The sequence below is a fragment of the Ursus arctos genome, unplaced genomic scaffold (genome assembly GCF_023065955.2).
Source record: "Ursus arctos isolate Adak ecotype North America unplaced genomic scaffold, UrsArc2.0 scaffold_19, whole genome shotgun sequence".
Lineage (NCBI taxonomy): Eukaryota > Metazoa > Chordata > Mammalia > Carnivora > Ursidae > Ursus > Ursus arctos.
The window spans coordinates 40,581,064-40,608,803 of record NW_026622863.1 but is presented as its reverse complement, the minus strand read 5'-3'; the positions used below and the strand labels follow the sequence as shown (position 1 = coordinate 40,608,803).

At 57.7% G+C, this 27,740-nt stretch overlaps 1 protein-coding gene across 2 annotated transcripts; it reads right to left on the bottom strand.

The window, feature by feature from the left end:
* Positions 1-220: 220 nt before the first annotated feature.
* On the bottom strand, positions 221-25,323 carry GRAMD1A (GRAM domain containing 1A). Of its 2 annotated transcripts, XM_044378842.3 has the most exons (20): positions 24,771-25,323; positions 23,635-23,935; positions 13,955-14,165; positions 13,842-13,862; positions 13,271-13,355; positions 13,036-13,139; positions 12,869-12,964; positions 12,003-12,083; positions 8,841-8,953; positions 8,523-8,673; positions 7,760-7,958; positions 6,677-6,820; positions 4,914-5,029; positions 4,686-4,828; positions 4,154-4,257; positions 3,897-4,070; positions 3,697-3,784; positions 2,472-2,579; positions 2,266-2,386; positions 221-680 (listed from the first exon to the last, which is right to left on the bottom strand). In XM_044378842.3, the coding sequence occupies exons 2-20, from the start codon at positions 23,898-23,900 to the stop codon at positions 588-590; spliced, it is 2,418 nt and encodes an 805-aa protein (XP_044234777.1). In that variant the 5' UTR covers positions 23,901-23,935; positions 24,771-25,323; the 3' UTR covers positions 221-587. The 2 variants fall into 2 exon arrangements, with proteins under 2 accessions (XP_044234777.1, XP_026340134.1); XM_026484349.4 differs by lacking the exons at positions 23,635-23,935; positions 24,771-25,323 and adding an exon at positions 20,045-20,219.
* Positions 25,324-27,740: the final 2,417 nt, after the last annotated feature.

Genomic DNA, 27,740 nt, shown 5'->3' with positions numbered 1-27,740 from the left:
ATGACTGCTAAGGATCAGCGGTAGGATTTGAAACCAGGGCTCCAGGCAGCCGAGTCTGCCCTCACAGCCCCCGCACTGGACCCCGATGATGCAAAGCTTGTGGGAGACGGTGAAGAGTTGCAGATCGTATAGTGACTCGGGGCCCCAAAAATGGACAGTCCCCCTTCCGGCGCAACGGGAGGCCCCGCCCGCTCCCAGAGACCCTGTAGGCACAGCCACAGCCGTTTCCAACCCTTTACTGGGGCTCTCAATTGGCCCCAAATAAATATAATACATTAAACCCAGAGCTGAGGGAATCGTGCACCCCAGAGGCACCCCCCACCACCCCAGCTGGGCAAAATAAGTTAGCGGGGGGCCTGCCGAAGGCCAGGCCAGCTCCCTGGCCGGGCAGGCGACGGCAGCTGGACTCGCACACGCTGGTCTAAAGTGCATCTCGGTTCTGTGGTCCCCGTGTCTGTGTGGCCTCTGGCTGGGCCACTGGGAGGGGTGGGCGGGAGGCTCCCGGCGCTCACACCGTGCCAGCAGTGGCCGCCGAGGCTCTGTGTCCATCTGTCCATTAGGGGGGTCGGCCACGTGGCTGGGTGCCCTCAGGAGAAGCTGTCGTCAGGCCGTGGCTGGGAGTCGAAGGGAGGGTCTGAGACAGTGATGCCTCGATGCAGCTTCTCCAGCGAGAACTTCATCTGGCAGGAAGAAGTGGACAGGGTGGGAAGTGAGTGCTGGTAGGGGTTCCCGCCACTGAGGAACTGGGGAGGGTCCAGAGAGGCCCCGTCCCCTGCCAAGGTCACCCCGTGACAACAGCGGAGCAGGACTGCACCCGGTTTAACTTCGAAGATGCTGCAGATGGAAGGGGCCCTGATGGCCCTGGCTCCGGTCCCAGCCCTGCTTCTTACTGGGTGCTCTTAGGCGAGCCCCTTACCTGTCCCAGGCCCCCCAAGCTGAAAGGTCACGGGATGAATTCAGGTTTCCGATGGCCAATCACCTCACATGGGGCACAGTAGCTAGTCTTACTCCCTGCTGCGTGACCCTGGGCAAGTCTGAACTTCTCAGACCTTAGCACCCCTCTCTGTTACGTGGGGGACACCAAAAGCACCCTTCTCCCAGGCTGGCCTTGAGGAGCAAATCGGCTGGTCACTTCAGCACACAGGGCAGCCCGGCTCCAACTGCGTCTGCGGTTAACGAGTCTGTGAAGTCAACTCAGAGCGCTTGGCAACTTGAGAGGAAAATACTCAGAATTTAACTGAGGACGGGGAGGCTGTGCCATCCCTCTCTCTGAGCGATGTGACCCCCGCCTCAAGCCCTCCCAGCCTGTGCCACGCGGCCCTTCCCAGCATGAGCATCTCCCTGCAAGCATGGTTTCAGGGCGCACCAGAGCCCCTAGAGGTGGGCTCCAGGTTCTGGACTCTAGCGACCACACACGATTTCCCCGTCACCCACCAACTTGGGCTCTGATACCCTTGGGCACCCAGCCAATGCCGGCCGCTCCTCCACTTCCCGCACCTCCTCCCCCCACCTGAGGCACCACCCCAATACCTGACCTTTGTGCTGACCCACCACCCACATTACTGGCACCTACTGGGCTCCCACTACTAACAGCAAACACGCGTCAGGTGTTTACTGCGAGCGCTAACTCATTTGATCGTCAGGACAGTCTCTGAGATAACAGCACGTATGGAGGAGGAAGCCGAGGCCAGCAACGGTGCAGTCACTTGCACGCACGGCAGAAACTGAATGTGGGCATCTCAAGAGACGCTGCCGCGGTACCACAGAGAGTGTCTGGGGCAACCCCTTCTGGAGATAAGACCCTCGTGTCCTTGGGAGGAACTCTTTCCCACCCTCATGGGACCCCTTAGTGGGGGTGGGGTTCAAGGACGAAGCCTCGCCCGCCCCAGCCACTGTGAGGTTCAGAGATGGACAGGTGAGCCCAGCGGCCAGTGAGAACGAGCTCTTTCCTCTGTGTCAGCCTGGAGCTGCAGCTGCCACCTTGGTCAAGGGTGGGAGGGGAGGATGCCCCAAACAAAGCCAACCCTGGCGGCGGGCAGTCAAGAGACGGCATGAGGGCGGCTGGAGTCAGCCATGCCTGAAGTCAGACACTGTGGACATTCTTCCTCGGCTGTGAGCCAATTCTCTGTTCCATTTTTTCCGGCAACCCTGGGAGCTGAGGACTATGAATGACTTCCCCAATGTACAAAGGAAGAAACTGAGGCCCAGATGTCTCTGCCACACGTTGGGATCTGAACACAGGGCCCCGCAGCCCCAGAGCCACACCTCGTCTAAGAGCTCCACGGACGCCCGCAGGATCTGCCTCCACTTGTGCACCTCGACGCTGTGGAACTGCTTCTGCAGCGCGAGGATCTCCGCCCACTCCGTGGCCGTCTGGGGGAACTTGCTGTGGGGGGGGGGCAGGGCCTGAGTGGGGTGCTGGCCTTGCCCGACCCGCCCAAGTTCCCAGCCCCCTCGGGCCACCCACTCACCCCTTGGCCAGCGCCAGACTGTGCCAGGACTCGAAGGTATGGGCCGTCCTCTCCAGGGACCAGAGGCGGTAAAAGAGGAGGACATTGAGGGCGATGAGGACGATGAGGCTGAGGGCAGGGGTCAGAGGTCAGTGTCAGGACACAGAGGCCCTCCTAGGTCAGCACCCACACAACCACACCTTGAAGGGGCACCACAATTACCCCCCTTTACAGAGGAGAAAGCTGACTCAGAGAGGGTGACAGACATGCCTCGCTAGGGTCACGCAGTCCATAAGCAGCAAAGTCAGGGGTTGCATCCAGGCCTGTCTGATACCCACGCCCCTAACTGCCACAGCAGGCTGCCTGGCTGGGAGAGCTGGGGGCCCAGGGCAGGGAGGGGCTGCAGGTGGGGGGTGAGGTGAGAGGGGAGGGGGTGCAGGATGCAGGGCCCTACCTCACACAGATCCTGGGGAGGCAGCAGGAGGAAGACAAAGAGGTGAGAACCGCCCCGCCATCAGAGCCGCCCCTGCCCCTCCTGGAGCGCACCACACAGCCCCTCTCTGGACTGCCAGTGCTGGGAAACTGAGGCTTCCCAGGAAACCGAGGCTGAGCGTGTGACTGAGCTGACTCTCACCTCCAGGGTCTGCCGGAGGCTCGGACCTCACTTACACGTCCTCAGAGTGTCCTGCCCCCCACATCCCTCCACCCTGGCCTCTGTGCACATGGGTCTTCCTGCCTCACCCTCTGGGGTAGCTCAGGAACCCTCTGCCTTTCTGGGAAGCCTTGCCCCACCTCCCACAGCTTCCCCATTCTGGCTCTGTCCCCCAGCACCCTGGCCTGCTGTCAGGTCTCTAGTCACTACTGTGGCCCCAGCATCCCCCGGATTAGGGTTGGGCACAGAAAACAGGACTGAGATGTGTGACAGTGCTTTTTTCCCAGATCTCTCCCCATTCCCCTCATTCTACCTCTTCTGGGTGCCTGCTCCCCCAGAAACCCCTCCCTGCCCACAGGGCCTCCCTCTCCCAGCAGAACAGACTTCTCCACAACACATGGAGCAGGGCGCTGTGTAAAGAGCTCTGCTGGGCACATTCCAAACACCCTCTCCCATCATCTCTGCTATCCTAAGAAGTGGGCCCATCTCCCACTCCAGCGGAAGCCCAGAGAGGTCAGGCACCTGCCTGAGGTCACAGAGCCAGAATGCAAATCCCGGCCTGTCTGACCCCACAGACCCAGGCCCCTTACTCACACCACGCTGATGAGAACCAGGGCACTAGGGATGCCTGTCCCAGGGCCCTGGTCCACGGACGGCTCCGAGAAGCGCGAGCTGAGGGAACCTGAGGGAGAGTGCCGTGGAGTCAGACAGACCCATCCCAGCACACCCACCGGGCCCCCCTCCCCCCTTCCCCACGCCTCCGCCCGCCCTGCCCTGGCCCCGAGGGGACACACCTGAGGTGTGCATGCCAGCCCGGGCGCAGGGGTCCGTGTCCGGGTGCTGGGGCCCATCGCCGTGACCCCTCCAGCTCAGGGGCCGCTTACGCCTCCGCAGACCTGACAGCAGTCCGCGGGCGTCCTTCCCGCCTTCCTCCAGGGACAGCTTCTCCGCTTTGGCAAGCTCTCGCTCTGTGGACACAGGAGAGGCCTCTGCATGGCCGGCCCTGGCCTGGCCACGACCCTGTTCCCGGCCCGGCCGACCTCTCCCCTACCCAGGTGGTGGAAGTAATCTTCAATGCCGCTCCAGGAGTTCTTCTCGATCAGTGACTTCACAAGGCTCCAGGGCTGTTTCCGGTAGCGGATCTCAGAGGACACCCTGGGGTCCGGGGGGGGGGGGGGGCAGGTGGAGGGAGTCAGGGTCTGACTCCAACCATTCCAAGAGCGTGCTTTCCTTCCCTCAATTCAGAGAGTCCCTTGTCACCCCCAAACAAACACACCTTGGCAAGTCTCCCAGACTTAGCAAGGCCCCCGCACACCAGCAGCTGAGCCTGCACCTGGCCCGGACCCTTCCTTCTTGCTGCCATGCCCCAGCTCCACATGGGGTCCAAGAGACAGCTCAGCCCATCCCAGACTGAGCTCCTGCTGGTCCCCCAAACCCATCTCTCGCCACCTTTCCCCATCCTGGTCCACATTGATGGCAGCTCCAGCCTGTTGGCTCAGGCCGGACCCCTCAGGGGGTTCTGACACCTCTCCCGGAGAGGGAGAGAGGGGATTCTGCCTGTCAGGTGAGGGGCCGCCGCTCACCGGAGCCGGGCCTTGTTGCGGGCGAGGCCCAGGATGCAGTAGCGGTGGGCCGTGTAGAAGTAGTCCTGGTAGGGGATGCCCTGGGTCAGCACCTCCGAGTCCACCACACAGCCACCCGCCTGGGGGCCGCGCCGGAACAGCGTCTGCAGAGACCAGGAGGAGGGAAGAGTCAGGGCCACCGTCAGCCAGGCCCGAGAGCTGCCCGGCCGGCCCCTCCGCCCGGCCCACCTGTGTCTCCACCACCGACGCGCTCTTGGGGCCCAGTGGGTTGCTGATGGGAATGGTGTATGTCAGCACTCGGCGCTGGTGGCACTTGTCGCCACTCCAGGGACTCAAGGTCACGTCTGGGGTAGGGAGGGAGGGACAGAATGAGGAGCCCATTCTCCAGTCTTCTGCCCACAGGCTGTGGGAACTAGCCTTTTTGGGACAGTGCCAGTTCTCTGGGGATTCGCCCTCAAACCCACCCTGCCCCTGTGCCCCCTCCTGATATCTGCCCCACATTCCTTCTGGCCCCCTAAAACTTCAGATGGCGGTAATACTCCGAGCGGGGACCTCTCTCTCCCCTACGCTTGTCACTCATCCTGGGGCCATCTCCTCCATTCCTGCAGCCTCAGTTTCCCTCTCTGTACCAGTCCTGGCTTCTACCCTGAGCCTCAGACCTCGGGGCCTGTGACCTCCAGAGCACCTTCCTTCGGAAATTCCTCAGAGACCTCACACCCACCAGGTCCCACATTGGCCTCATCATCCCCCTAAGCCTCCCCCTCCTCTTGGGGTCCCAGCACAGGGGTAGCCCCACCATCCTCCAGACTCCAGACTTCCCCAGAGCCCTGGGCCCTGCCCTGGACACTCCTTCCCCCTTGTGTTCACTTGACCTCCTGAGCATTGCTCCTGGTTCAGCCCATCCCTGCCTGCCCAGCATCCCACTCTGACCGCCCTGAGTTTCTGGCCTCAGTCTCCACCTCTTAGGTCCAGGGGGAGCTTCTTAAAGCCAAGCCTGCCCCGCCCCTAACCTGCCTAGAACATTCCATGGCTCTCCAGGGCCCCCGGACAGAAACTGAGTTCTTCAGTCTGCCCAACCCCCCAGGACATGAGCATAGTTTTGGAGGGCTGTGGGGCCCAACTCAAGGCACAGTCTCACTCATTCTGCAGGGGATTCTACGTGGCTCATTTTCACCAACACAGGAGGGAAAAAAAAGCAGAGGAAGACGATCATCTGACTAGCCCCTCCCCTGCTTGAATCCCTTCCTCGGCCTCCTGAGCCATTCATCTGGTCCCACAGTGAACCCTTCCACGTCACCTGGCGCTGTGGCCTCACCTCGCCACACCTGGCCACAGAAGCCCCGCCTCAAGGGATTCTCCCAGTGTCTTCCCCTGGCCTTGGGGCCTTTGCAGCTACCCCACTGGCCTCCTAGGTTTTTCCCTCATCTCTTCCCCTTTCCCCAGAACAGTTCCTCCTTCAGGCCTTGGTTCCAGTGTCACATCCTTCCAGCAGCTTCTCCTGAGACCCCTCAGGTCACAGATACCCCCCTGACACTCACAGTCCTGGCACATCTGTGACTTATTTGTGTGTCTGTTTACTGTCGTTCCCACTAGATTCTCGACTTCATGTGTCCTGGCCTCTGCACAAATCTGACGGAGTGGCCACTTAATGTGTGATCATGAGCTTGTGTTTATTAAATGCTTACTATAAACCACTGCTTTTGGCACGTGTCTAGGATCAACTTACACAGTTCTCAGGACACCCGGATAGGGCAGGGACTATTAACACACCCCCAACATACAGAGGGGGAAACTGAGGCAGAGAGGCTTGGAACCCTGCCTGAGGCCACTCAGCTAGTTAACAGGCAGAGCCGGTGGGGTGGGGTCTGGCGGATGCAGCTTCTCTCTTGGCCACCGCCCACCGACCCTCCTGCGCACAGCAGGGCCCCCGCGCCTCCCGCTTCCGCCTCCCTTCCCCCTCCCCTGCACCCGGGGAAGCTCGGCCCCCTGACCTGTGAACTTGCACTGCTGCAGGAAGCCCTGCAGGAAGGGCGAGTCTGAGAAGAGCATCTGCTGCAGCCGCTCGGCACCCACGTGGAAGACGGAGTTGATGAGGAGGCGGCCGGAGAGGTCGGGAAGTAGGGCGGCCAGGTCAGCTGGGTGACAGAGAAGGACGGGGGAGGGTGCATTGCTTCCTCCTCAGAGCAGCTCCTCTCCACTTCCAAGCCTTGCGCGGTGGATGGGGAGCCCCACCCTCCCGGCTCGGGTGGATGCTGACCAGAGCACTGCTTGGCCCCTTTCTGCCACCGGGGTGGCTTTAGGGCAGGCATGTGTCCGCCGCTCAGCCAGCCAGAGCCCCCGTGATCGGTTCACGGAGCACCCACCGAGGCCCAGCGGGCCGCAGGCACAGCGATCACAGAGGTGAGCCTGTGCTCCCCGCCCCCACCCCCAGCCCGGGCTCTCAGCCGCTGTGATTGGTTCAGGGCTGGGCCTGGGCTCCAAGGTGGACCAATCAGAGCCAACCCTAGAGCTTCTGGTGCCTCCGTGGGAAAAGCATGCTTCCTCTCCGCTAGGCCTGTCTGGGGCCAGGCTGGGGCTCTCTGGGCAACCCCCCCCCCCCCCAAGAATGCAGGCTACAGAGAAGGAAGCTGGCACAGAGAAAATGGAAAGAGCAATAACAAGAGCCAGCACGAACTGGCCTGAGCACTTTACAAATATTAACTCACTTCAATTCTCTTAACACCCAACCCTATGAAGTAGGTAGGACTATTGCTAACCCATTTTTCAGATGAGGCAAATGAGGCTCGAGGAGTTAAATAATTTGCCCAAGTTACACAGCTGGGAGGCAGCGTGGCCAGCATTTGGACCCTGGCAATCTGGCTGCAGAGTCTGCATTCTTACCCATCTGCTCTGCCGCCTTTGAGGCAGAGCTAAAGACAGACAGATTTCCAACAACACCATCTGAATGACTGCACACACACCCCCCCGCCCCCAGATATTTCAGTCCCGTGAGCCACTCAATCCCTTGCTGATGCCAGTCTAAGTAAGGGCTGTCGTGTGTAACCAAAGCGAATGTCTCAGGCCACCCGCCTCACCTTCCTCCCCTGTGGACGAGGAGGAGTTACTCGTGTCTGTCAACAGTTCCTCACTGCGCAGCAGGTCCAAGGGGCCCAGGGAGGTGGGCCCCTCAGCGGGGGTCGGCTCAGTGCTCGGGGGTTCAGCCACGGGGGTCACCGTCTGGCTGGAGGAGGCGTCTGGCTGGCTGTCCGTCTGCTCCTCCTTGTCCTCCTCTGCCTGTAGAGAAAGGCTTAATCCAGCTCGGTCTCACCTCCAAGCCAGCCTGAGGGCCCCCGCATGCCCACATTGGCCATAAGGATTTGAGACTGTGGGAAAACCAATGCTGGGGTGGGGGGCTGCGTGTGCACATAAAGCTTCCACCTGAGGCGCAAGGGGCCCTGGGGCTGCCCAGATGAGGGCCCCTCTTAGTCCCTCCAGGCCTTTCCTGGGTGCCTCTCCTGCCTCTCCTGGGGTAAGATTTACCCCAGCCTTGTCTGTCCATCTGTCAGTCCACCATTCCATCCATCCAATCTTGCTTATGTCTCTCTGTCTTTTCCTGTCTTCAGCCCTTTTGCCTATCTCTCTCATTCCCTGTTTTCTCTGCCCATCTTCTCAGCTCCATCCCATCCCTCCATCCATCCCCTCCCTAACCCCTCCACTGACCTCTTCTCTGGCCCTCTGTTCGTCCTCTCCCCGTGACCCTGCCACCACCTCTCAGTCTGTCCCTCTCTCTGACACCACCCCCCACCATCCTCTGTCTCATTCCATCAGCACCCACTCTCTCCCCTGTACTCTGCTCACCGCATGGTCTGCATCGCTGCTGGCCCGGGAAAGGTTGGGGGTGATGCGGCCACGGCGCGAGCCCACCGGGCTTGGCTCCTGGCTGTTATCAGCTGCCCCCGAGGGGGTGATGTCACTCAGGGCGATCACATCTCCCACTTCCTTGGGGCTCCTGCGGGGAAAGAAGGGTAAGGGATCGCTGTATCTTTGAACCCCACACACCCTCCTGGTCTCCCAAACTGTATGCCCACCTCAGTCCACCCGGGACTCCAGGAGCTCTGCACACAGCCCCTACTGTCTACCCCCACCCCAGGAACCAGACACCAACCTCTGACTTACCCCAGACCGTTCAGCTGCAAGGGGCAGACATAGTCCTCATCCTCACTGGTGAGGCCCAGCTCTGAGCCGTAGCACTGATGCACCAAGTTCCAGAGCTCGCGGGGACTCAGCGTCTGGGCAGGCAGGACTTGGGGTTGGCCTCCACTTCACTGGGGCCCAGAGCCCTTCCCATCCAGGTCCCTACTAGCCCTCAGGCTCAGCATTCCCATGGCGTCCACAAGGGGGCAGCAGCGTCTCCAGTCCCAGCCCTCACCCAATCCAGCTCCATCCCCCTCATCAGGAGTCCGGGAGCTCAGGACTTTCCCCTTAGATCCTCACAAGACTCCCGCATCCACAGGTTAGCATTCCCAGATTTACAGAGGAGAATATGAGGGCCAGGGAGCAGAAGTCACGCGCTTGAGGTCCCACATGTGACCCAGGGCCACTCGGATTCAAACCCAGCCTGACTCCAGAGCCAATGCTCCCACCCACCATGCTGTCCTGCCCCTGACTGTTTTTCTAAGCATTCCGGGCCACAGCGGCTGGTAACAACAGCACAGAGTAGCCAGCCACCCTGTTGTTACCAGGTGCCACGCATTCCTCTAACTCCGTCGCACGGGAAAACTCACTGAATCTTCTAGAACAATTCTGTAAAGCCCTAACGTTGTCGTTTTAAGGCAATGACACGGAGGCGCAGTGCTGCTCAAGTGGCAGTGGTGAGATGTGACGCTGAGGTAGGAGGAGGGGGTGCCACTCTGGCACCTTGGAGCTGACCACCGTGCCAGCTTGCCTCGTAAGAGCTGACCTGCCCAAGCACGTATTCTAGGCCCAGCTCTGGATGCTACGAAGTAGGGAATGTCCCTCCCTGATGGGGTTCAGTGACTTGCTCCAGGTCACTCAGCTCCTCGTGATGGAGCGGGAACTCCAACCCTGGCAGGCTGGCTCCAGGGCCTGAACTTTGAACCCTCCTCTGCCCTCACCCTCCCTGGAGGCTCTGACTCCGGGCTGTCCCTCCCTCAGGCTCCTGCTCCAGCCCTGGGGATGGGCATGGCTGGAGCTGCCCCGAGGGGACAGGACAGGAGGGCAGCACAGCTGGAGAAGCAGGTTTGGCCCGCTGAGGTACCAGGCCAGCAGTGGCAGCCGTGGACCATGCCCACCTGACTTCTCGCCACCCTCCCTCCTGCCAGCAGTTACCAAACTTGTTCGGGGTGAAAATCTTCCCCAGCCCTAGGGATTAATTACAACTGGTTTACACCAAGTTTTCCATCTTTCCTTTGCAACTGAGGCTGGTCATGTTAGCCCGTTATAGCCAAAGAAATGCAACGAGAAGTTGGTTTAAAGGGGGCTTTCCCTCCCTGATAAAGCAAAGAGCCCTTTCTACCCACCCATTTTCTCCTTCGCGTTGGGGACACTTACGGGAGGGAGGGCATGATGCCTGCGGCTGCAGCAGCCACCTTGCAACCACGAGGCACACGCAGGTGCACAAAACATCAACATGCAGAAGGTGGACAGTGTGGAAGAGTCAACAGGAGCTGGGGTCCTTATGACATGGGGAGGGGGAGCCCTCAAACCCACCCTGGGCTGCCTGCCTCCAGACCGCTAGTTAGAGGAGCATCAGCATGTTACAGAACTTAATAGCCATGGGTCAGAACCGCAGCTCTGCCCCATAAAAACCCTCGTGACCACGGGCAAGGGTACCCCTCCACGCGGCACTGATGGAACAGGTAATGGCCAAGCTGCCTCGCAGGGTGGTTGTTGTGAAGATCAAGTGAATTAACACGTGTCATGCTCAGAGCAGTGCCTGGCACCCGGTGGCACCCAGAGTATTAGCTACTATTACTACTCATCCAGAAATTCCCTGTTTTCTTAAAGCATGTGTGGTTGAGTTTTCCGTGATGTGCAGCCAACTATATCCTATGTAAACTCATGCAACCACGGCAGGCATGGACGGGGAGCCTGGGGGCCAGCACACAGTGGGCCATCGGAATATGCCGGGTCTAAAAGCCCTTACTCAAAACCTCTGGGGCAAGACGTAAGTCAAGATTAAGAAGTTTGGGGATTTAAGAAAGATAATGCAGTGCCTATGCCATACGTAGTAATATGTACCGACGATGATGACTGTATTACATTTAGTATCCGGTACACTATACATCAAAGGTTCTCGAAGTGTGGTCCAAGGATTTCTGGGGATCCCCAACCTTTCGAGATGTCCATGACATCAAAATTATTTTTGTAAGTGTGGTTAAGTGTTACTAGTATCATTAGATGCTACTTTCCTTTTTCGCTTTTATTCTCACACTAGTATATATTGTGGAATTTTCCAGAAGCTACGTGACATGGGACGCTGTCTTTTTCTGGGTGCTGAGGCAGTGTGTGCGATCGTGTATTCTTGTGTTTAGGGATTCCCCAGTTTCAATTTCTAATATAGTAAATAGTGGTAGCTATAACCCACTTAAACAAAAGCTCTTTGGAGAGTCTACTGTTATTTTAAAGAGTATAAAGGGTCCCTGAAGCCATAGAGTTTGAGAATCACTGGCATATCCAATATCGGACAGATACTTTAACTTCATGTTGAATTATGATTATATCTAAGATTTACCCCAAACACATTACTATCTTTGGTCCTGAAACACAGGAGCAGTCCCACAGAGATCAATGTAGGCCTGTGCTGTGCAGGAAGCACGTGCAGCCGTTTAAGTTTAAATGAATTAAAATGAAATGAAATGAAAAATGCAGCTCTCCAGCTACACTATCCACTTTTCAAGAGTTCAACAGGCCCATGTGGCCAGTGGCTGCCATATTCTGACAGCACGGATGGAGAATACTTCCATCGTAGCAGAAAGTTCTATGGGAGTGCTAACACAGATTACAAATAACCACGTTAGCTCGGGGCAGATTTTGCTACCATACGCAAAATGAAGGTGAAGGTGCCTTCACACTTGCAGAGCATTTTGGATTTGTGGAGGTGAAGAAAGGGCCACGGATACACAGATGCATGTCCGTGCAGGCAGGGCCAGGCACTGGAGCCCTGGTGGCCCCTGCTGGAGTGTATGGAAGAGGCTGTAGGTAGGGCAGGCCTATGCCCATGGAACAGAGCTAAGGGGCCCTCCAGCTCCCCAAGTGCTGGCACTCCTGGCTCCATGATTCCCCCCCAACCCCCCATCCGTTCTCACCCAGACCCACCTTTTCAAGCAGCGCGTTCTGCCAGAGGCGGAAGATGAGGAGGAAGCAGCGGTCCCGGGCCCCAAAGGAGGTGAAGAAATGCTGCAGGAGAGAGATAGGTATGAGGGTGTGGGGACAGACATGGCCAGAGGGAGGGGAAGCTCCCTCTGTCGCCATCCACACTTTGTTCCTGGATCTCCATCCTGATGTATCCCTTCATTCGTCCTTTCATTCACTCCACAGAATGTTTATCCTGTGCCCAGCCTGGCACCGGATGACGCTGGAGTCCCCGTGATGAGGAGACGGCCCCTGGCCCTGCCCCCAGAGCTCACAGTGCAGGGTGGGAAACAGGCACAGCCCAGACTGGGTGGGCTATGAGTGGGGAAGCCCAGGGCACTCTCCCAGTCTCCTTCGACCAGGAGGGAAGGTCAACTAATCCACATTTGGCCCATAAAACACAAAGGGAAGTCTGCTGTGAAGTCTCCCCACCATTCCCTTCTCCCTTCCTGTCTGAGTCCCTGGTGTCAGGCAGCCATCTTGGGACCGCGAGGCAACAATCATCAGGATAGAACGGAGTGTCAGGGAAGGCTTCCAAGGAGAGGGGACATCTGAGTGGACAGATATGGAGGAGGGAAGAATTCTACTATTAATATTATCCCTGAGCAGCTGTGTGGGAGCACAGACCACAGGGACTGAGACGAGGGGCTGGTGAGGAAGGTCCAGGTCAGAGGTGATGGGAGCCTAGGCCAGGCCAGCAGGGGTGGGGGGGGCGGACAGAGAGAAAGCAAGAGATCTGAGAGTTCAGGGTGCAGAATAAACAGGGCTTGGGGCAGGCGGGGCTGGCTGCGACCGGGGACCACAGCCCCCCAGCAGGTCCTCGGGCTCACCTTCTCGCTCTCAGTGCAGATCTGGATGGCGTTGGGGATCAGCTTGGCTGTCTTTTCCTTCTTCAGACACGTCACTTCCTTCAACTGGATGGAAATCTGAAGACGAGAGGCCGGTCAGAAGAGGCCCGGCCGGCCCGGCCCGCCCCTCCTTGGCCCAGTCGGCTCACTGTTGTTTCCCAGCGGAAGATGTTGCTGTAGAAGCAGATCCAGTTCTCGGAGAGGTAGAGGCGGCCCTGGAGGAGGATCTCGCGCTGCAAGGCACAGGAGTAATCTGAGGCAGCCGAGGGGAGAGACGGCAGACACCCGAGTCACACACGCTGGGCCGGCCAGCGTGGGCGTGGCAGGTGGGAGGGCGCAGGGGGGACCCAGGGCCCGGCCCGGGACGGGGTCTGCCGGACTCACCCACGATGAGGCGTTCTGCCTCCGGGAGTTTGCTGAACAGTTTCCGGAAGTCCTCGTTCCGCTGTTTGTACGTGGGGCTCAGCATCTGGGGGAGTTGGGGAGGTAAGAACCCAGCTGGGGGCTCACACCCCTATCCTTCTGCCCCATCAAGTGCCCAGAAGCCCCTCGGTCTCCTCTGCCCCGGTACAGCTCTCGCGGGTTTAACATCTAGCTCCCGTCTGGCTTCCCCGGCCCGAAACACGAGATTGAAACCATGATGAGAGCAGTCACGTACTCATTTCCACATGAGCCTGCCCCTGCGCCAGGTACCCACCGGCACCACTGACTCTCAGCGAGTGTTCCCTTCAGCCTTGTCAGGTTGGCACTGTGTCTCAGGAGACAGGCCCAGAGAAGTTAAGTAACTCACTCAAGGACACACAGGAAGTAAGCAGCAGCACAGGATATGACCCTAGGTCCGCTGACCCCAGCACCCAATTCCTTGACGGCTGCAGCCTGGGGCTCCTGGCCCGGCACCTGTCCCCCTCCCTCTCTCCCCTCCAGCATGCCCTCCCTCCCCCTGCCCAACACTTACGCTGTACCAGCTCTGCATCTTCTGCAAGAGAAAGGAGCAGAGTCAGAATGAGCCCCTGAATTCCCCTGCCCTTCCCCCTCCCCACCTCCCCACCCCACGGGGCTCGCACTGACCTTGCTATTGCGTATGAAGTTCCGGCCGCCCAGGCTCTGGGTGCTGGGTGTCCCAGGCACCCCGCCCTTCTCTGAGGAGCTGTCTGACCCCTTCTCCACCATGGTGCCTGGTTCAGGCTCGGGTGGGGGTCGGCTCGAGGGCAAGAGCTGCAGCCGCTTGCGGAGAGATGGGGAGCTGCTTGGCGTGCTCCGGCCGGAGTGGGGGGTGGTGCTGGGGGAGGAGAAAAAGAGGGGCATTGTGGGGGGAAACAGGCTAGGTGTGAGGACAGGCTTATCGTAGGAGGCTCACACATCAGCCCACCCACACCAAGTCCCCACACCCCATTCAACTCCACTTCCAGCGGTGTGACCATGTGACTGAGCAAGCAGGTCCCTATCTCTCTGCGCCTCAGTGACTTCGTCTATGACCCACGGGTGATAAATACATGTCCTCGTCTGCTTGTTTGGACAGTTGAATGAGTCAGTACATGTCAAGAGCTTCTAGTAGCGCCTGGCATAGAGTGATCTCTCAAGAATACCTGCTATTTTCAAAATCATTAACTCATTCATAAATATTCATTGAGTAGCCCCTCCCCACTCAATTGCTTGAGCTAAAAAAACCTAAGCATGTGCTTCCTTTTTTTCTTGTTCACTCTCCATTTCTAATTTGTTAGCAAGTCCTACCTGCTTTACCTCCAAAATCTATCTCCGTTATTTCTATTATACCCATTTCCCCTGCTCCAGTGCCCTGGCCCAGCCTCCATCCTTGCCCTCCTGGACCTCACAGCAGCTTCTCCCTGGGTTCCCTGTCCCCATCGCCGTCCCCGCAGTCAGCTCCCCACCCCAAGAGGGCGCCTGTGAATGCAACCTGGGTCAGGGCCCTTCTGGCTCAGAGTCTCTCCTGGCTGCATTGCACTCCAGGTAAAGGCCAAGTCCTCACCTCGTCACCCCAGGCCCTGGTGTGACTCGCACCCTCTCCTTTAGCCACCCCAGGCTCCTTTTGTCCCTAAGCTCACCCACTGCAGTCCCACGTCAAGGCCTCTGCCCTTCTGTTCCCTCTGCCTGGAATGGCCTTCCGCAGCCCAGCCTAACGGGCTCTGCCTCATTTGGCTCAAACGCTCCTCTTCCCCTGGGGACCCAGCCCCCGTGGCCCCCCTCACACCACCTCAACTCATCCTGGTGGCCTATTCATTTTGCCTATTGTTGCCTCCAGCTGTGAATAAGGAGGTCTTAGTCACCACTGTGTCCCTGGCACCCAAAACTGTACCCAGCACGGAGCGAGCTCTCAAGAAGCATCGGCGACTGCACGAATGCCCCGTGCGCTGGCTAGAGCGGGAGCAGCAGAGGGCCACTCATTGGCGCCGTACCAAGGCTCTGGCAAGCTCTCCGTATGATTCTTTATTCCTCAGGCAACCCTGGACACATGACAGTAGTACCATCCCTGCTTGCCAGAGCGAGCAGCCGGGACGCGAGGCAGCCACCACTTGTCCCAGGACGCACAGCCGCCGTAAGCCAGGGCACGATTCTACCTGGGGGGGGGGGGGGTGGGGCCAGACCACACGGGGGTCCTCGAACTTTCCTCTCTTGCCTCCAAGCTTCAGCACACGCTCTTTCTGCACTGCCGACTGCCCTTGGCCTTCTTCGCCTGGCGAATTCACGTGCATCCTCCAGGACCCTTGCTCACCACCCCTCCCTCCCGGCCAGAGCCTCCCTGCCATGCCTCCCTAGGGACCCCTGGCAGCTCCCCTCCTGTCGCTAACCACTCTGCCTCTGCGTCCCCCATCCCAGCCCTGACTACTTCCAGGCGGCCACTTGTCTGACGACAGCTCCATTTCCCCCACAGGCCTGTGAGCTCCCCGATGGCAAGGTCCTGGTCAACGCTCTGTCCCCAGGCTTGCTCAGGACAGGACCCAGGGTAAGCATTCGTGTCACACTTGCGAAATGAGTTTGTGGGATAAAGTAAGTACATAAATAAATGAAATAGGTAGGGATCTGGACCACTGCCATACTCCCCTGAACGACGAGCTGGCTTCTCCCAGGTCTCCCTGACACGCATCCCCTACTCTGCTCCCCAACTGTGGCCAGCGGGTGGGGGGAGCGATGAACACCTGAGTCGGGCTGGGACCACCCCACCCCCTGCCCGCCGCACCTGACTCCAGCTAAATGAGCCTCTGGACCCTCTAATCAACCCCTTGCTCACTCTTCCCCAGCTCCTGCCTTGCCTGTTCCCTCTGCCCAGAGGCCCTTCCTCCCAGATTTCGGGAGGGCTCCCTCACCTCCTTCACATCTCTGCTCAGTGGACACTTCCCACAGGGGAAGGGGTTTGTTTCCAGCTGCAGCCCCACCGTCTAGAACGAGGCTGCCGCACGGAGCCTTTGCTCTTGTTGGCTGAATGAAAGGCCGCCCCGCTCCCACCCCTCCCAGAACCGGGATTCAGCCAGGTGTGAGCCTTGCCCACCCCTCAGCAACACCCCAGCCACTTGCTCCCCGGGTGACTTGGGGCCAGTGTCTGCACCTGTGCCTCGTTTTCTTCCTGACCACGACGCGAATAACGGCATCCACCTCACAGGGCTGTCTGGGGGAGAAAGTGAGGTAATACACAGTTGACCCTTGAACAACACGGGTTTGAACTGTGCGGGGTCCACTTACGTGGGAATTTTATTCAAGAAATACAGTAGTCTTCCAAATGTATTTTCGTTACGATTTTCTTAATACCATTTTTTTCTAGGTTACTTTATTGTAAGAACACAGTATATAATACAGATAGTACACCAAAAACCGTTCATCGGCTACTTATGTTATCGATGAAGCTTCTGGTCAACAATAAGCGATTAGGAGCTAAGTTTGGGGGGAGTCAAAAAGTACACACCAATTTTCAACTGCACGGCAGGTCAGCACCCCTCACCTCCGCGTTGTTCAACGTCAAGTGCACTAAAGCCCAGCACATGGGCGGCGCTCGGGTTCGATCGGTAGGTTCTGTCAGACTAAAACGGAGGCCCCAGCGCACCTGTGCTCGAGGCAAACGCTGACCGGGACGGGCACCACACAAACACCTCGGCCTGGGGCGCAGAGCCCAAACTGACCCCAAGCTCCATCCTTCACTCGCTAAGTACGGATTAAGCACGCATGTGCCCTGTGCCAGGCGCTGGGGACACGGAAGTGAGCAAAACAGATACCACCCCAGTCTGCAGGGACCTGACATTCCAGCTGGGGAACAGAGATGAACGACAAGAACACGCGTCAGTGGAGATGCTGAGCTCAGACACTGGTCATTGCTATAAAGCAGCACCGCTCACGTGAGCCACACCAGCAGCCCTGGGGCCTGTGTGACCCAATGCAGACGTCCTGAATCCGAAAGTGGGGCCCAGGAGACGGAAGCACGTTCATGTCTGAGGACCACAGAAACAAAGGCGGGCTAAGTGGGTGGGTGGGTGGGGTGCAGGGCACACTTGAGCTGAGCCCGAGGACGAAGAGCAGCTCGGCCAAAGGGCAGGGGAAGATTACTTTAGGGACAGGGGTATGGAATTCACAGACAGCTCTGAGCCTGGCAGGTCTGAGGAGTGAGGTGGCCAGCGGGGCAGGGGAAGGAGGACAGGAGGGCACAGGCCCCCCTTAGGTCCCTCAGGTCCCTCAGGCCCAGGTCAGGAGTTTGGGCTTCCCCCTGAGGGCACTGGTGAGCCACGGAAGGCTTCTGAGGGAGGGCGTGACCACTTTCCTCCCCTGCCTCATCTTCTCATCTCTCGCCTGAAATGCAGACCCCGTCTCCACCTGTCCTATTCTCCCAGGGCCACAGGTCTAGGGGAGGACGCCTAAGGACAGGCCAGATAACACACAGACAGGGCAGGGCCTGTGCCGCCAGATCTTGCTCTTCTGTAGGAGGAAGAGGAAGTGCTCGAGAGCGGCCACAGCCCTGAGGCTGCCCAGCCAGGCAGGCTGCAGCAGAGGGAAGGGAGGAGCCGTTGTGGCTGGAGGACCGTTATGGGGGGCAGGGACTCGGAAGAAAACAGGGTTTTGCCACTGCAGACACCTCTCTTCGGACTTCCTGGGTCTACGCAGGCCTAGAGCTCCCTCCGGTCAGAGGGCCAGACGCACACATAGGTGTGCATAAAAGAGAACTGTGGTGTGCGTCACATGCAGCCAGTATCACAGACAAACGGTACTTCCCCACCATTGCAAGAAGTCTCCCCCACCGCACCCTCCCGGACAGCAGAGCTTCACAGGTGTGTTACCCTCGCACCCAGAGCCGCGGGGTTCTCGCACAATGATTCACACAGCTGCAGCATTACAAGTCGGCTATAGCCACGAAGTCCCAGAAGTTACACTCACACGCACACACGCACACACACACGCCTGTCCATGATACACACATGCAGCTGCAGGGGGGGTCACAGAAACCACAGAAAGTTCCAGATAAATGACATTCACACAGACTGCCACAAGAAAGTCTCCGAGAAGAGGTGAAAGCAAATCATTCTCCAGGGAGAGCCATACAAGTAAAAGAGCAGTCCCAGAGGAACTCAGCCATCGCGGGTACAGTGCAGGTCAATTTAAGCCATGGGGTCAGCTCGGCTCAACGTGGTGGAGGCCTGCTCTCATGTGGCAGGGGACAGAGGGGTCAGCCGTTGCTGCTGCCAGAGAACCTAGACATGAAGGACCCCGGAGGTCATGGACACAGCTTAACAGCACAGTGGCCAGGCATGGAAATAATGCATGGGACACGCTTTATAAACTCTAACTGGGGAACAGTGTCAGTCATTACTGCTTCAGACTGCCAAGGGTACACCCACGGTCTCAGGAGAGAGGGTCCCGGGCCCACTAAGAGCCACAAGGGATCTCTCTTTGTGGTCTGACACACACAAAGCCCCCAGGGTCTCCGCTGCACACCCACAGAAGCCCAGGCACATACACAACCGTCACATACGGATACACACAGGAACTTTCAAAAATGGAATCGGAAGTAAGTTAAGGCACAACCCCAGGAGGCTTCAGCCATATACCCCAGGCCCCCGACACACACTGTCACATAGGGACACACAGGTCACTTATGCTTGCACCAAGAGCTAATGTGTTCAGAGGTAAATTATAGGCACAGACAGAGACACAGAGTGATCGCTGTAAGCACTGCGTACACACACCACCAAGTCACGACTGGACACACAGGCAACTTACAGTGACGCCTGGAGCCACAGATGGAAGCAGAAGTAAATTTCACAGACACACACACAGCCAGGGAGGACCTCAGCTGTCTGCACACTAGGAGACCTCCACGCATGTACACACACTCCAGAGTCACAACCAGACATGCATGGGTCTGATGGGGTACGATACTACGCTACCATACATACAACCACAAAAGGTCACGGGCACACACAAGGAGCCCCCGCCCCAACCAGAGTCACAATCAGACACATTCAGGGCATTTACAGTAACACACGGAGTCACAGATGGAGTTTGACGTAAATTACACACACAGCCGGAGAGCATGCACAGCAGGAATACAGACACGCATACACACACTTCCGAGACACCTACAATTCATACTCAAAACACAGCGGGCCCAGACAGGGAGGAGGAGGTCAATTCGGGGTACAAGGCCGGCCGGCCGCGAAGCCCCCACCACCAGCAGCTCCAGGACTCCCCACAGACAGGGGCGGTGGGAGGGGGCCCAGGCCAGGAGGGGCTGCTCCCGGGCCTGCCCCGGGCTTCGTGGCCTGTGCGCGGGCCAGCGGGGGGCCTGTGTCCGCCCTGCCTCCGCCCCAGGCCCAAAGCCCGGGGTCAGCCTCGTGCCCACCCCTCGCCTCCCGGACGAGCTAGGCCGGAGCCCTCCCCCGCAGGCCCCGCTCCCCGCGGATGAGCCCGGGACCCCCACCAAAGCCCCGCCACCCCGGCGCGTCGCGCCCTGGTGGTGACGAGCCTGCCCCCCCCCACCCGCCGCCGTCAGCGCCCAGGCCCCAGTGCAGCGCCGGCCCCCTCCCCGCCCCCACCCGGTCGCCCCCCCCCCCCTGCCTCGGCTCCGGTCGCGCCCCGCACCCCCCCCAGCCGAGCGCGCGCGGAGCCCCGGGCCGGCCGGCCGCGTCCTCCCGCCCACCGCGCCCCCGCCCCGGTCCTTACTCGAACATGGATGCGGCGCGGCGGGCGCGCCCGGCCGCAGGGCTGGGCCGGCCGAGCGGGGCTGGGCTGAGCTGGGCGTCCCCGCGGGGCACCTGCCTCGCCTTCCGAGGCCGCCGCCCCCACCCGACCGCGCCGCCCGCCGCCCGCACAAAGGCCGGAGCCCGGGAGCCGCGGGAGCCGCCGCAGCGTCGGCTCACCCTTCCCGCCCCCGCCCCGTCGCGTCACGGCGCCGCCCCCGCCCGCGCGGGAAGGGGGGCGGCGCAGCGGGAGGGCCCTCGGACCCGGGCAGGGGGGGAGGGGCAGGGGGAGGGGCGGCGGCCGGCACCACGGGGCGGGGGCCGGCTTAGGCCCGGGAGCGACGGCGCGCGCGGCCCGGCCGGCGGGAGAGAGGCCGCGAGCCAGACTTAGAGACGCAGCCGCAGGGGGAGGGCGAGCGACCCGGGCAACCGAGAGGGGCGGCTGCGGCGCCGCAGATACAGACCCAGGAGAGAGGAAGAGCAGAGAGACACCAAGAATCGGAGGAGGAGGAGAAGTGAACAGAGGAGAGGGAAGGACAGAAAGGGAAACAGACTCGATTCAAACGAAACAGCGCCATGGCAGCTGCCTTGGCACCGGCTGCGACCCTGTCCCCTGGTACCCGGAAAGGGTCTTCCGCTCCCATTCTGCCCCTGGCCGGGAGCTACCGGCCGCCCAGGGCGGAACCTGAGAGGTGGCACGGAGCTGGAGGGGTTGGGGTGGGCGATGGGACGGAGATTCTGGGAAGCGGAGGGGTGGGGGCTGCGAGCACGGAGGAACCCGGCTGGCGGGAATGGGGTGGGGCCCGGAGACCGCCTGCGGCTTCCCGTACGTGTCCACACCCCCCAGTGTTGGCCCAGGAAGTCCTCGGGGTCTGGGGACCCCTCTCTGTCCCAGACCAAGTTAGACTCCAGCCTCCCTGGCTCTTAGCTGTGTTTGACCTTGGGCAAGTAACCCCAGTCCTGGAGATCTCACCAACTCTGCGGTAAGGGGCTTTCCCACGGGACAGCGCGGGGGTGGGGGCTGCGGAGGGGGTGGGGGACAGCAGCCCTTTTACAGGTGGGGTAGCCCGACCTCAAAGACGGGAAGTGACTTGGCCCAGGGCACGCAGGGGGTAGGCTGCAGAGCTGGACGCAGCCCTGCTCTGACATCATAACCTGCGCCCAGCCCTGCAGGGACTGTCTAGGTCTGTTGGTGTCCCCGACTGCTTACGGGGAAATGTGAATCCCACCTCACAGCTCTTGGCCCGAGGCACAGGGACTGGCTCCCCACCCCTCTCTAGGACATGCTCTTCCTACCTCTCGAAAAAATTCCATTCCCATCCTTCTCCCCACCTTTGCAGCAACCCCCCCCCCCATAAGCCCCAGTCTACTTCTCCATTTTGGTGGCTGGCAGGCCCAAAACTTCATCTTTCCTGGCCCCTCTCTTTCCCTCACACCCACATCCAATCTCTCAGCCATCCCTGTCCACTCCACCCATAAAATCTCTCCAGAATTTAAACTCTTGGCCCCCACTGCCCCTGTCCCGGACACCACAGCAGCCACTTGGCTGCTCCTATCCTGCCTCCTATAGTCTGCTCCCCACCTGTAGCCATAGAGAACCTATGAATCCCTGAGTTAGGTCAGGAGGGCCCTCCTGGCTGAGAGCCCTCCTGTGACTCCACCTCACTCCAGATAAAAGCAAAGTCCTCACCTGCTTGATGGCCAAGGCCCGAGTGTGGCCATTCTGACTTCACCTCCTCCTTCTCCCCTTTTTGTATTCCCCCAGACCACCCAGCTTCCCTGCTGTTCCTCTAACTCATCAGACACATTCCTGTCCCAGGGCCTTTGCACTTGCGGTTCCCTCTGCATAGAAGTTCTCTCAGGTCTTAACTTAGGCCCTCCTTCCACCATCTCCCTGTGTCTCACTGGTCTCTTTCTCAATACAGATGACTCTTGAACAACATGGGTTTGAACCATGTGGGTCCATTTATACATGGATTTTTTACAGTATAGTACTCCACATGTATTTTGTCTTCATTATGATTTTCTTAGAAACATTTTCTTTTCTCTCACTTATTTTATTGTAAGAATTCAGTATATAATACAGATAACATACAAAACATGTGTTAATTGATTGTTTACGTTATAGATCAGCTTTCTGGCTAACAGTAGGCTATGAGCGGCTGAGTTTTTGGGGAGTCAAAAGTTACACTTGGATTTTTGACTGCGCGGGGGGTCATTGCCTCCTAACCCCTGCATCGCTCGAGGGTCAACTGTACTTCTCTTTGCCTGTCTCTTCTTCTTCTTCTTTTTTTTTAATTTTATCTATTTATTTGACAGAGAGAGAGACAGCCAGCGAGAGAGGGAACACAAGCAGGGGGAGTGGGAGAGGAAGAAGCAGGCTCCCGCCAGGATCACGCCCTGAGCCAAAGGCAAACTCTTAACAACTGAACCACCCAGGCGCTCCGCCTGTCTCTGCTTTTAAAATACTTCTAAAATTTTAATTAGGGAATATTTATTTCAAACAGGAAAAATAAAATAAAATGGTCCTCCCTGCCATCCATATCCAACAGATGTGGATATTTTGCCATTTTAGTTTCAGCTCTTTTCTTTCTTTTTTAAAAGAAATCAACTTTTACAGGCCAGCCAAAGGCCCAGCTCCCCATCCCTCCTTTCTCTGCTCCTGTCCCCAAGGTACCCGCCACCCTGAAGCTGGTGTGTGTTCCTCCTGTGCACTTTTCCATCCTCTTTTTAAATATCAGGATGGATCCACCAACAATATATCCCATTGTTCAATGTCTTTTAAAAGATACACAATTAGGCTCCTACTGTATCATTTTGTAACTTGCTTCTCCATCATCATTGTTTCTGAGACTCCTCCACGCTGACACACAGAGCTCTATTTCATAAACCTCAACTCTTATCTAGCATCCACGATTGGAAGAAACCACAGTGGCCATTTCTATTCAGGGCTGGTATAGTTCTTCTTTCCCCCTGAAGGCTCAAACCTTCCGTTTCTGTCTCCTTGTGCCAGAGGCAGTTTGCTTGCAGAAGTTTTGTTTACATTTCTTTTTTCTTGCCTTTTTTTTTTTTTTTTTTTTTGCCCATGAGCTGCAGCAAGATACACCTTTTACACTGGCCTCCAATACAAGACATACATGTAATATGTAGAAATATATGTAACATCACAGAAGTCGCAGAAAACCGCACTTACTACCTCATGCACTATTTTCAATTCTGTCCCATTTCTGTTTGGAAAACGTGCCGATCGCAACGCGCTACCTTGGTTTCGTGGCCCTTAAATGGTCATGATCCACAGTTTGAAAAACACTGGGTGTGCCAAAGGGGGTGTCCCCCTCCCCCCTTAGCAGGCAGTGCTCAGTGGAGAGCGGAGAGCTCAGAGTTACTTGTCCCAGCCCATGTTCCCAGTTGCCTCTTTCTGTTATGTGTCTCTTTCACAACCTCCAGTCAGGCCCCATGTGCCGCTAAGGCCACACTCCAGCTGACCTTCAGCTCCTGCACCTGGACAGTGTCAGCCCCCCTTGAGTCCCGAGAGAGAGAGCATCTCTTTTTTTGTCCCAACACCCAGCTGACCTGTCCTGAGATAGACTGTCCGGGTCTGGGGTCCACGGCAGCTGCAGGCGCTGGGGGGTCGGGGTGCAAGGGGGTGATTCTCCATCACTGGATGGTGTGATATAAATGGAGGGCACCACCAGGGGCCTCCAGGGCTCAGGGGCCGGGCCCTCTGCCCCGTCACCCGGTGGTTCCTGGCTCTGCCACTCGGCTCGGGGCACAGATGTGTCCTGGGCACCACCCTCGGCCCGTGGGGGCCAAGGCAGCTGGGGCAGGAGCTCAGCCATGGGGAGCGCTCCGACTGCCAATGATGGCCCGGTCTCTGGGGGAGAAAAAAGAGAGGTGCGGGGGGGAGCCCCTGTTCAAGCCTGCCTCTCACCACTCCCCCTGCTCCCCGTAGAAGACAGCCGAGCTGAGGGGCAGAGAGCAGTGTAAAGGTCAGAGAGGTCGGGGTGGGACTCCCACCTCTGTCAGGGTCCTCTCTTTGTGACCCTCAGTTTGCTCTTGTGGAAACTGGAGATCCTGGTGCCCACATCGTCCAGGGGCTGGGCGGCGTCAGAGAGCTCTGGCGTGTGGGGTGCGCAGCCCAGGGCCCCGCACATGGTATGTGCTCAGTGATCATCCGTTTATGCCCCAGGGTTGGGGTTTATTTTGTCTGAGCATTCACCAAGGCCAAGCCCTGGGTTTTCTATACACCAGCAACCCTAGTGTGCGGGCGCGCGCGCGCGCGCACACACACACACACACACACACACACACACACAGGAGGCCAGGAAGGAGCCAGAGGCCTCGGGGCCTAGGTAACGGTAAGGAGACAGAATCCGGGATTTCCCTTCCATGTTTGCTCAGCAATTGCCCCTCCCAGAGCAAACAAAGGGCAGGTGGCGGGCTGTGGCCTCCTCAGCTGGGAGGAAGCCAGGCCTGTTGTTGCACTGTGGCTGTGCTATGACGGGCCACCTGGGTCTGGGGACATCAAATCAGTGTCTGTCCACAAAGCAGAACACAGAAAGGGCTGCTTGGTGCCCAGTTGCCCAGGAACTAGGGAAGGAGGACCTGGGACCCCAGAGAGGGTTTCCCCTGGCTTGAGGAAGAGACCCGGACCCTTACAGGCCAGGCCCAGACCCCAGGGTCCTTCCCAGGCACCCCAACATCCATACCTTATGGCTTCCTCCTCCTTCTGTCCGCACAGGGTTCAGACTTCCAGGGTTAGGACAAGAGACCAAGCCCTTCCCTCCCCCCAGGCGTTCTGGCTGGACCAAAGAGTCACAACCTTGCGGCCGGAATAGCATGTCCGGCCGGAGTCGTGTTCCGCTCTGACCAGCTGTTCCTGGGCGAAGAGATGGAGTGGGGGTGGGGGCACCCACACCACAGAAGAGGCTCAAGTCCGCCGTCCTGCCTTTCCCTTGCAACTACCCTGGCCTCAGTGGTCCATTTCTCCTGTTGGTCGGCAGCCAGCCACAGCGTAGCTTCTGTCTGTCCACACTATTCCGCCAGAACCGCTCCTCCAAGCCCGGGGGTCACCCCTAAGTGACCAAATCTGGGACGTTTTCCAGTCCTCCTCTTCCCTCCCTGCTCTTAGAAGCCACAACCTGGGAGACCCGTCGTCCTTCTGGGAGGTTCTCTCTGCCTCTGTAGAAACTCGGGTTCCCCATGGTTTAGATCCAGGCAGGGCTCTCTTCCTTTCCCGTTTTTACCGCATGATAATTGACACATACTAAAAAGTGTCTGCATCATAGACTCGAGTTATAAAGCAGAACAATAAAGCGAGCCCCATCGCCCCCCACCCAATTTGAGAACCAGCACCTCCCTGGTGTGTACTCCTGTGACTGCCTTAGGCCCCTCCCCCACCCCACTTCCCTTCCAGAATTCTCCATCACCCCTCACTTGACACTTCTCATTCCCTCACATTTTTAACCGTTTTTTTTCTCCCAAATCACATTGGTACACATCCCTCAACAATCCATTTTTTAGTTTTACTTGCTCTTGCGCTTTACGCAATGGAACCACACATCTGTGACTGGCTTCTCTCGCTCAACATGGTTTCTCAGATTCAGCCACAGGGGCAGTCACACTTCATCCAGTTTTGCTATGACGCCACCTTCCATTGTGGGAATACCTCACAATCCGTCTTTCCTGCCCACGGACAGCAGGTGCTTTCTGGCTTTCTGCTCTGAGGAGTAAAGCTGCCCTGTAAGTTCCTGGGTGTGCTTTTTTGGGGGAACTCCCTGGTTAGCCAGCGGCCCACTGATGGCCCGCCCCCCCCCCCATACCTCCCCTGGGTGTGTGTCTCTGAGCGCTCAGGTCAGTTCCGTGGGCCTTCTGTGCAGCCCCGGTTCCATAAAACATGGCCTTCGTTCCGTGAGCGCTGAAGGAAGTCGGGACGTCTGGTGAGCAAGGCTTCCCTCTCTCGCTCCTCTTGCACGAGTCAGCTCCTCGAGTTCCAAGGGGAGAAAAATCAACAATGGGAACTTGATTGTTACGCTATAACCAACAATGGGTATCTTTGCAATACTGAGTTTTCCGAAATGTCCACATGGGGTCACTCTCCAAGTACTTAGGGAGGTTTTAATGTCACTCTCTGGGTGTTGAGGAATTTTTCTTAACTGCAGCAAAGTACACATCAAAGATACCGTTGGAAGCATTTCTAGGTGTGAAGTAAACAGCGTGGTCGCGTGTAGACATCACCGCCATGCGTTTGGTGCGTTCGAAAAAGAGTTTTTCTTGTCGAGTTCTTTCCTATCTTTTTCTTCCAGTTTTCCTGAGAAATAATTGACATACGTCACTGTGTAATTTAAGCGGTCCAGCACGACGGTCTGACGTATGTATTGTGACGTGATCACCACACCAAGTTCGCCTAACGTCCTTCTCGTGGAGAGACAATAAAAAGAAAAGAGGGGCGCCTGGGCGGCTCAGTCCGTTGAGCGTCCAGCTTTGGCTCAGATCACGATCTCAGGGTCCTGGGACCGAGCCCCGCATCGAGCCCTTCATTCAGCTCTGCACTGGGCTCCATGCTTCGCGCTCAGTGGGGAGTCTGCTTCTCCCACTCCCTCCTCCTCCCCTTGCTCATGCTCTCTCTCTCCGTCTCTCAAATAAATAAATAAAATCTTTAAAAAAGAAAGAAAGGAAAAAGGAAAATAATCTTCTACTTGTGGTGAGAACCCTTAGGCCCTACTGGCTCAGCAACCTTCCCGTCTATCACACGGCGGGGTTACTGTGGTCACCACATTGCAGCTCGCATCTCCAGCACGTCGTTACCTGATAACTGGAATTTTGTACCATTGGACCTCTTCCTCCAATTCTCCCTCCCCCCACTTTCTTATCTTTTGCTAGATTTTTTTCCTTTGGTATTTCGTGTTTATGAAAGATCTTTTTTATGACAGATAATACACACAGGAAAGGGCATAAAATATAAACATATGGCTTAAGGGACGCCTGGGTGGCTCAATCAGGTAAGTGTCTGACTCTTGATTTCGGCTCACGTCATGATCTCAGGGTCGTGGGATTGAGCCCCGCGTTGGGTTCTGCACTGCACATGGATCCTGCTTGAGATTCTCTCTCTCCCCTCTCCCTACCCCTCCCCAGCTTGCATGCACGTGTGCACATGCTCTCTCTCTCAAAAATAAAATAATAAAATATAAGTGTATGACTTAATATCTAATTATAAAGGAAGAACCCACGGACCCACCACCCACGCCAAGAAAACGCATGTTGCCAGCACCCACAGATGCCTTCCCTGTCAAACCCCTTCTCCCCACAAAGAAAAGCACACCGTGAGCTCTCTGAAAGTCCCTTCCTTGGTTTTTCTTTAGTTTTACCACTTAAGCACATATTCCCCAAAAGCACAGTTTAGTTTTGCCTGTTTCTGAACTTCACACGGACAGAGTGACACACTTGGAATTGTTTTGTGTTTGGCCTCCTTCATTTAACATTATGTTTGTGAGTCATTCACCTTATTGTGTACAGCTGAAATTTGTTCATTTTTAATATCGTGTAGTATCGCTGTGGTACTGATAAAATAAATTGTGGATTAATACCTCTACTTACTTATCAATTATGTTGATGGACATTTGAGGGCTTCCCAGTTTGCGCTATTAAAAATAGTGCTGCTATGAACACTCGTTCACGTG

Excerpts from the sequence above, each read along its gene's own strand:
- GRAMD1A (XM_044378842.3), bottom strand. The coding sequence starts at position 23,900 with ATGGCTGAGCTCCTGCCCCAGCTGCCTTGGCCCCCACGGGCCGAGGGT. Across the intron at positions 8,954-12,002 it reads AGAACGCGCTGCTTGAAAAG|ACGCTGAGTCCCCGCGAGCT; the intron begins GTGGGTCTGGGT and ends CTGCCTGCCCAG. Across the intron at positions 4,829-4,913 it reads CGTCGGTGGTGGAGACACAG|ACGCTGTTCCGGCGCGGCCC; the intron begins GTGGGCCGGGCG and ends TGGTCTCTGCAG.